Source organism: Cyprinodon variegatus, unplaced genomic scaffold, assembly GCF_000732505.1.
Source record: "Cyprinodon variegatus isolate N-32 unplaced genomic scaffold, C_variegatus-1.0 Scaffold110, whole genome shotgun sequence".
Classification (NCBI taxonomy): Eukaryota; Metazoa; Chordata; class Actinopteri; order Cyprinodontiformes; family Cyprinodontidae; genus Cyprinodon; species Cyprinodon variegatus.
Window position 1 is genome coordinate 1481041 of NW_015150563.1, and position 9124 is coordinate 1490164.

Here is a 9124-nt window from a genome sequence, read left to right on the forward strand (position 1 = left end):
TTAGGAGGAACCACCCTACCACCCCACCCCACCCAATACAGCCACACATATTAGTTTTTGTGACTTATGAGGACATTTCTTTGACTTGCATTCATTTTATACAGCCTAACCCAGACCCTCACCCAGCTTCATCTAATGGAGACCAGAATTTTGGTCCCCATAAGGACATAGGTCCCCATGACTTGACTGTGTAAACAGTCCCCATACTGTCATAAAAACAAGTTCTCACACACAAGCAATTTCTTCCTAAACCGTTGACTGGGCTTGGCCAGAACCACAGAACCACAACCAAACAGGGAAAGGCAGAATTATGCTCCATTAATCTGGATTAAAGCTTATGTCATGGTCTTGGTTCTGTTAGTTTCTGTGAGTTTTCATATTCATGTTGATCCAGGTTTTTCTTTGTTTTCTAGCTTTATTGGTGTTTTCTGGATATATTTGAGTTCTTAGGATTTTCTTTGTTGCCCTCTGCTGCCCTCTGGTGTTAGTTTCTTTTTCCCTAGCTCCTTCTAGAAGCCTCTGCTCACACCTGCTCCCAATCAGGTCATTAGTTCCGTCTCCCATATATAATCTACCTGTGCAGTCCCTCAGTGCTGGATCATCAACTTTCTTCGTCTTTCCTCGCCTCCTTGTGCCTATTTTACCTGATGACTCCATGTTTCTGGTTTGTTTGGCATTTTCCTGTTGGATTTTTGATTCCTGCCTCTGTTACCTGTTGAGGACATTAAAACTACAAGAACTCACCTCACCATCTCTGCATTTGGGTCCTTAAAACCTCAACCAAATCATGGCTGCTGAAAGCTCCAGTTGCTTTAAATCTAGATTAAAAACCTGTTTGTTCAGATATGACTCTTAGTTGAATAAGTATAATGCCAACTTTCTGCACCACATTTTATTTAGAGGAATTAATAATTTTATTGTTCACCTTTAATAATTCAAATGTAATACCATTCTCATTCCTACTGTGCTCCTGAAATTTGCTATAGATTATAAAGCCGTGCTCAGCTGAATCCCCTCAACAAGACAATGGAAGGGGTCAAAGGTTAATTCCCAGCACTGGCCTTCCTTGGAGAGTTCAGAAGCCTCTCCCTGCTGCACACTCATGTATTGTGAGGAGCCAAAATGTTTGGGCCTCTGAAGGGAGCAGCAGCAGGACGCATCTGGAGCGGCAGTCAAAACAAGCCGCAGCCCCTCATTGTTTTCTACCTCAGTACGGAAACGCAGGGAAGAAAGGAGCCATGGCTGCTGATAAACAACATTTCCGTCTTCAGTTTTGCTCCCAAACAGGATACAGGGCCCCAAGGATCCAAGCAGGCGATCATTTCTTCTGTGGCCACGAATGGACGACCTCAGACTGGACAGCACCCACTTCTGCTGCTCTTCATGGCAGTGATGTTGCTGACCTTCGTCCTGACACTCATCGGCATCCTGGGGGGACCATCGGGGGCCCAAGAGGAGATGCTGTGCACCCCTAAAGCCTGCCTCATCCTGCATATGAAGAATGTCAGTTTCCATGCTGCTCAGAACCGGTGCCGACATGACGGCGGGTACCTGGTGACGGTCAGAGACAGAAATGAGGAGATGGATCTGCACTTGCTTCTCTCACTGAGAAAGAAACAGCATGAAGAGGAGGTGCTGAATATCTGGATCGGGTTAAAAAAGAACCAGGGGGACTGCACGCAGCTCAACGAACCCCTCCGAGGGTTTAAGTGGGTCTCTGGGGAGCCACTCTCTCAGTACTCCAACTGGAAAAAGGAGCCTGCAGACACATGCAGTTCGGACAGGTGTGTAAAGGTGGAGTACAGCTTTTCCCAGCAGGATGGGCTCAGCTGGACTTCAGAAAGCTGCTGGAACAAAGGCGCCCCGTATGCATGTAAGTTCCTTTTCAAGGGGATGTGTTCCTCTCTGACTCTGCTGGGGCCTGGAAAGATCATCTATCAGGCCATCTTCTCCCCCCATCATCCACTGAACAGTGGATTGAAGCTGCTTCCATTCGGGACCAGAGCAAGAGTCTTCTGCGGTGACCGAGAGATGGATTCCCCTCAGTGCATCCTTCAGAACGGTTCCTACAGCTGGACCCATCCAGGACCGTTCTGTAAACCGGGTCCCAAAAGCTGTGGGCAAAACAATGGCGGCTGTGAACATGAGTGTCGACTCCAAGGAGAAACTGCTCGGTGCCTCTGCAGAGAAGGTCATGAGCTGGACGAGGACGGCTTCTCTTGCAGAATAGAAGATCCGTGCAAACCAGGTCTCTGCGAGCACCGCTGCCTGCCGGGGAAGACAGGCTTCTCCTGTCAATGTCCCAGTGGGTTCAGACTGGCTGAAAACCAGCACAATTGCTCTGACATCGATGAGTGCGTCTCCCAGGCCTGCGAGGGCCACGGCTGTGTCAACACCCGCGGTGGTTACCACTGCGTCTGTGAGCAGGGCTATGAGCTAAGCCAAGGCCGCTGTGTGGACGTGGACGAGTGTGGCGCTGCGCCCTGCTCCCAGCAGCACTCATGCATCAACTCTGTGGGCAGCTTCCAGTGTGTGAAGCTGTTAACCAAGGGAAACCAGGAGACCCAGGGGAACCAGAAGACCCAGGGAAACCAGGAGACCCAGGGGAACCAGCAGATCCAGGGGAACCAGGAGATCAAGGAGGCAATCACAGCCGCCCCATCCCAGTACGGACAGCCCCCCATCCTGACCCACACTGCCACCCCACTGTCTGACCTGGTCAATGTCACAGACCAGAACAGAACCCAGTATCTGGTACCGGGTGCGTCCACAGGGAACAGGGTGCTGGTCTGCATCCTGGGCTCAGTCATCCCTCTGCTCGCCTTAATCGCTTTGACTCTCTTCATCACCATCTTCCGCTGCAGCCGCTCTAGAAAAGAGCTGAAGAAGAAGCAGAACACCGCTGATGGCTACTGCTGGGTGCCTTCAGGTCTGGACCCACGTCTGGAGAAGCTGTACGAGTCCATCGTGGCTGATGACCTTTGACCCGGCAGGGGAATGCGGAACTATGCTAATTTCTGAGGAGAACAGGCTCAGCTTTTGGACCTTTAGTCTCCTTGTTCTGTTCCTGGAGGCTTCAAAGCTCTAAAATGTCTCCTTCAGAAAAATGTATCCATTTATGTAAGATATGAAACCTTTATTATTATTGTTGTACAGCGACAGTTAGATTAGCTTTGACCTCTGAGACAGCAGCCAATGACTACACCACTTCATCTTCATTCTCATCTTCAGCAGCATTAAATAATGTTTCTAACCATCAGAATTCATTTCGTAGGTTGAGATAATAAGATAAACTTTCCTCCATCATCCAATTAGATTCTATTTATTTCTATAGCGCTAATTCACATCATGTCATCTCAAGGTGCAGCAACCTTAAAAGCCTTTGGTACATATCCCTGTAACAGAGATAGATTAATCACATCTAAAATGGAGGAAGAGGTCAAAGGGAATGCCTCCTAATATAACCTGGATGGAACTGGACTAACATCCAAGTTGACGGCTTAGATGAAGACAATAGTTTTGCTAACTCTGAAAGTTCAACTGGATCAAAGCAGTCTAAACCCGGTTCAGATTCCATGACTACCTCAGATGCTGCCCCACCCTCCAGAGACAAACCAATCGTAGATAGGGGAGTGCTAATTATCTTATTTTTAATAAGATCAACTTATTTATAAAGAATCCCATAAAATTATTCCTGCTAAGAGCAGGTGGAATGGATGGTTCAACAGAGCTATGGCTCTGGGTGAGTTTGGCAACTATATTAAAAAGAAATCTAGGATTATTCTTAATCTCCTCTATTAATGAGGTGAAATATGCTGCTCTTGCTTTACAAAGGCTCCTCTTATACAGCACTAAACTATTTTTCCAGACTAGGTAGGATTCCCGTAGGCCGGTGGAGCAATATTTACTCTCCAGTTTCCTAGCATTTTGCTTCAAAGTGCACAGCTCTGCATTAAACCAAGGAGCCTTTTGCACTCTGCAGCACTGCTCAGCGACACAGAGGAGAGAGAAAGTAGAACAGATTCTTTACAATTTATAACTGCACTATCTAATAATGGTCTGCTATCATCCATTATCCATCCATCCATCATACATACATACATCTATCCGTCCATTCATCCAAAATAACATCATAGCACTGGATGCCTGTTTGTGGTGGGGGTGGGGATGTGTTGGGGGTGTTGAGTCCAGAATATCCTCAGCTTGTTCCCAAATCCAAGATCCAGGAAGTCGCTTCCGTTTCCTGTTTGCAGTCAAAATCCTAAATGTTTCCAAACATTTAAAACTTCAAGAAGAAGAAGAAACAATTTTCTTAATAAACCATAGAAGTTTCCTTAAAGTGGTTGGTTAATAAGTTATGGTTTTGAACATTAGTGGTACTGTTTTGTTGTATAAAGATTCATGCAGCACTCTGTTGCCATAGCAACAGAGGCTGTATTTTTGAAAATAAAGGTTGTTTGCTTTGAATCCCCTCAGTGTTTCCTGTGATTTCAGGTCAGAATGTTCTGGTTCTGATCATGTCAGATTTCCTCTGTCTGAATGTTCGGTTCTGATCACAGAGCCGTACAGAAACACGCGCTTCCTGCAGCAAAGAATATTCTCTTATCTGGTTTCCTTCCTGGTCCATAGGGACCCAGTTTTCCGGAGCTGGACATGCTCTGACAGGCTCAGAACTTTTCTGAACCAGACGGGAACAAAAGCAGCTCCCAGAATGGCTGCTTTGTTGTCAGCCTTGTTATTTGTGGCCATGGAAGCAGGTCTGGGGCTGAAACAGGCTTGTCTGCCGGTGTGTTCTGGAGATGATTGCATCACTGTGAACCGGGCCAGGCTGGATTTTGACTCTGCAGAAGAAGTTTGCCGTCGGAAGAACGGGGAGCTGCTGACCCTTCAGACTGACACCTATCAGCGGATCTTTAAGACACTGGCTGAAGCTTTGCCTGGGAACTTCTGGATAGGACTGCGTTTATCAGGGGGATCCTGCAGCAACCTCTCAGAACCACTCCGGGGATACAAATGGACCTCTGGTAGTGAAAAAAAAACCCTTAACTGGTCTGCTGTGATCTGGGCAGATGAGCGTAATGTCTGCCCTCCATACTGCGTCTCTGTGTCTCAGCATGGGACATGGACCGAGAGGGCGTGTTCTGTGAAAGCAGACGGGTTTCTGTGCAGAACCAGAGAGAAGAACTTCTGCTGGGAGAAGGAGGTGTTCTTTAAAGATTCCCAGGGATGTATCAAAGGTCCCTGTGAGCAGAAGTGTAATGATACAGAGGGAGGATTTAAATGTTCCTGTTTCACAGGATACATCCCGGACAGCAGCGACCCACGGCGCTGCAGGGTCCACTGTCCAGAGCAGAGATGTCCGTCTGTCTGTCCTGAGGGCTGCCACTGTCCTGATGGCTTTGTGAAAAATGAAGAGATGTGTGAGGACATAAACGAGTGTGAGAACAACGGCTGCCACCACGGCTGTGTGAACACCTTTGGGAGCTTCTGGTGCTACTGCAGGCCTGGTTTCCATCTCAAAGAAAATGGGAATTGTTACAAAGCAAAAAGTCATCATCCTGCTGAGTTAATGACACCAACCCATAAAAACACCACCCTGAAGGGCTCCTCAGCCCCTGCAGGGCCCTTCCTCTGGATCTGGGTGGTGGCTGCGGTGACTCTGGTGGCAACTGTGGTTCTGGTCAGACTTTATGTTGTTCGACGCCAGAAACGTAGAGAACGAAGCTCCAGCCAACAACCTGCGGCTGCGGCAGACCATCAGGTCCATTAACCTAGGGATGGCTGTGTGTTTCTCTGTGACCTTTTACTGCCTGAAACCTCCAGGACTGCAAGGAGATCTCCAGGACCTTGAGGAGACCATCAGGAGCTCCAGGACCTCCAGGAGCTTCAGCCAGTCGGTAGACCCAGGAGCTCCTGCAGCCTGCCTGGATCTACAGACTGACTCGTTAGCAGGTCACCGCTGCTAAGGAAAGAAGATGCTTCTGCTGGATGGTGGCATTTAAGCTGTTCCTAACACATCCAATGTCTTGAATAGGTAAGGAGTGCCCCCTGGTGGAAACTCTACAGCAGGGCAGAAGTGGGACTCATTTTCAGGCCTGGAGCTTAACATCCCCTAAAGATACATTTTATCAATAAAAACCGTATATCTGTAAACTTAAAGCTTAAGTCTACTATATCCTATTGTTCTGTAAAGGCTTTTGATTCTGTGTATTTTTCTAAAATACTCCTAATAAAGAGCAATGCAGATTTATTCAAACATGAATGCAAATTGCCAACATTTTTCTCTATGATAGTAACAATATAAGAAGGGATACTCTGTTCAATAACTTTTCACAGATATCAGAACCTTCAGTGAAATGAAATAACTAAATATTAATATTTCACTCTTCCTCCGGCTTCTCTGGACTCTCCTGGACCTGCATCAGATAAACAATATTAATCTTTAAAGTTTTAGCAAATGCTGCTTCAGAGACGCCATCGTCCTAGGTTCCTGCAACAGAGACGCAGTCCTGCTAGGTTCCAACTGCAGGGACGCCGTCCTCCCAGGTTCCTGCTGCAGAGACGCCGTCCTCCCAGGTTCCTGCTGCAGAGACGCCGTCCTCCTAGGTTCTGGCTGCAGAGACGCCGTCCTCCCAGGTTCCTTCCCTAGCTCCCTTCTAGATGTTTCCATCTACACCTGCTCCTCATGGGCTGATCAGCCTGGTCTTTGTTCCATCTCCAATTTATGCTCCTCCTTTTCAGTTACTGTTTGCTGGTTCCTCATCGTTTCTGTAATGCCATGTGTGTTTTCCTAAATGTCTCTTGAATTATACTTTTCAGGATTTCGTTTGTGGACTTTGCTTCTGTTTCCACCATATAGATAATTAAATTGGAAGGAAAACACCACAACATCTGTCTCTGCATTTGGGTTCTCTAAGACCTCCCCCTTATATGAGAACAAGTCTATCTTCCTTCCTGGTCCAGCTAGGATTGTCTCCCACAAATCTGGTTTTGAGGAAATCCAGGCCACAGACTTGAAAATGTTTCTCCAGATGGGTGTCAGGCCAGTTCTAAAGGAAATGTTTGGTTCGTCAAATGGTATTAAAAGGGGAAGAACTCTGGTCTAGTCTCTGGTGGCAGACCTCTAGGATATATTTTGTTTTCTATTAAGCCCAGTGTCTGTGGTCCCTGTACTGCTAACTGGTCAGGAAGGGAATATTATTAGAGCTTGGTAGAACTGAATGTGAAGTGATTATAAATATGCTCTAAGTTCATGGTCCACACTAACACTTCAGTGTGAATATTGGCCATTCTGAGGGCCGGTAGCTTAGCCTGGTTGTCAAGGTAACGGTCTGTTTGTTCTCTACTCACTTTTCAGGCAGCTGAGTGATCTTTGGACTCCACTGGTGAAGCTCTTCCTGATGATTGGATGTCTGCTCTGCTTTGGTTACCTAACTGTCCGAACCGAACCTTGGGCCGTCCGGGTTGAACCGGGGCTGCAGAGCTCCCTGCAGGCGGCTGGGTGACCTTTGCCTCACTTTTTTGGGTTTAATCAGGCCCTGTGTGGCTGAGGGGGGGGGCGACTGCAGCTCAGCGCTGATAAGGCCGGCTGGTACTGACCCAACCTGGACAGCACCGGCTGCAGCAAACAACAGACGTTCTGTGAGCCAATCACAGCTGGAGGAGGTTCTCCTGGTTCCAGCCAGCAGCTTTGCTCCTCTCGCCGTGAACCGATTTAGCTAATGCTAACTCTTACCGAGTTCTGTTACTGTGGAGCTGATTCTGCTCTAATCAGCTATTTCCAGAAATGACTGACTGGATCAGTTCTAGAAGCTGCCAGTGTTTGTCTGAGCAGGTCTGCTGGTTAAAGGAGGTTCACTATGGGTTAGACGGTCTCCTTTCTGCTCACATGAAATTAATCCTCTCCTTTAGCAGCAGGTTCTGATCGTCCAGGTGGACCTGAACCGAGGAAAGCTCCTCTGTCTGGATCAGTGGTTCCCAGACTTTTCTAGTCCTGAACCACAATCAAACTTTTGACCCAGAACTACAACACCTCGGTGCGTTCTACCAGTTGGCATGAAATGGAAGCTGTTTGGACCTGGAAAGTTCAGGTCTGTTGGGGCTCAGCCCAGCCATCAGTCCTACCTGTTGAAAATAGCAGGACTCTTTCTCCATCTTTATAAATCTGTGGAACCGTTTGAGGCTGAGAACAGAGCCCTGTGGTCCTCCCACTATAAACTTCATCAATCTGCCTTCCTATAGCCATTCTCTGCACTTCCTGGTTCTTCTCTGTGGGTTGGCCCCTATCAGAGCTCTGGTGCTCTGCTGTAACCCAAACTAAGAGGCTAAATGGAAGAAGGCTGGAAGAGCTTCCCTCACTTCTTTCTGCTAACTGATAAAAAAATAAGTATTTACCGTCTGAGGAAAAGACTCAGAATTAGTGTCAGATATTTGTGCTGGGAGAGGAGATCCTCATCTGGAAGCTTTAGGACCTGCTGACTTGTTATGTAAGCTATGCATCATTAATACCCTTTATAGAAGCTCTAAATAATCTCTGGCGTATTCTAGAACTGCAGAGGAGCGATGCAGCGTCTCTGAAAGCTCGTTTAATGTTGGGAGCTTTGGGAACCAACTGTATAAAATAAGCAACTCCTCCTCTAACGGTTCAAGCTGATCCTCAGATGACCAGAGGTGATAATGAATATATTTTACTTTTGTGACGATCTCGGCACTGGTGCTGGCTTAATCTCCAACTCCTCACACCTGCTCACTCCACCCTGCCTGCAATTATCTCTAATTGGTCCCACCTCTATATATAGCTCATTTGGATCTGTTCCCAGTGCCAGATCGTCTCAAACCATCTTTTGAGTACCTTCCAGCTCTTCTACTTTTTGCCTGCCTACCTGTTACCTGACCTGTTTTTGCCTTTTTTCTCTCCGAGCCTGCCAAACCCCTTATCTGATTCTGACTGCCTGCTCTGAATCCAAACCAGTAAACGGACCCTCGAACGGACCTGGACCTCTCTTTTGGATTGCCCCTCTGTACCTTCGCTTGGACCCCGTCTCTGAATCCACAAACAAACTGCCTCTGGAACTCATCGGCCTAAGCCCTCAGCTAACCATCCGCCGCTCAACGGCCACCGTTT

The 9124-nt window shown here is 47.4% G+C and overlaps 2 protein-coding genes across 2 annotated transcripts; both read left to right on the top strand.

The window, feature by feature from the left end:
• The first annotated feature begins 1268 nt into the window (after positions 1–1268).
• On the top strand, positions 1269–3622 carry LOC107084885 (complement component C1q receptor-like). The gene has a single exon (XM_015374942.1). It carries the CDS (start codon positions 1384–1386, stop codon positions 2983–2985), a length of 1602 nt encoding a protein of 533 aa, XP_015230428.1. The 5' UTR covers positions 1269–1383; the 3' UTR covers positions 2986–3622.
• A 486-nt stretch (positions 3623–4108) lies between these two features.
• Positions 4109–8665, top strand: LOC107084886 (thrombomodulin-like). The gene is made up of 2 exons (XM_015374943.1): positions 4109–6034; positions 7358–8665. The coding sequence occupies exon 1, from the start codon at positions 4712–4714 to the stop codon at positions 5768–5770; it is 1059 nt and encodes a 352-aa protein (XP_015230429.1). The 5' UTR covers positions 4109–4711; the 3' UTR covers positions 5771–6034; positions 7358–8665.
• The last annotated feature ends 459 nt before the right edge of the window (positions 8666–9124 follow it).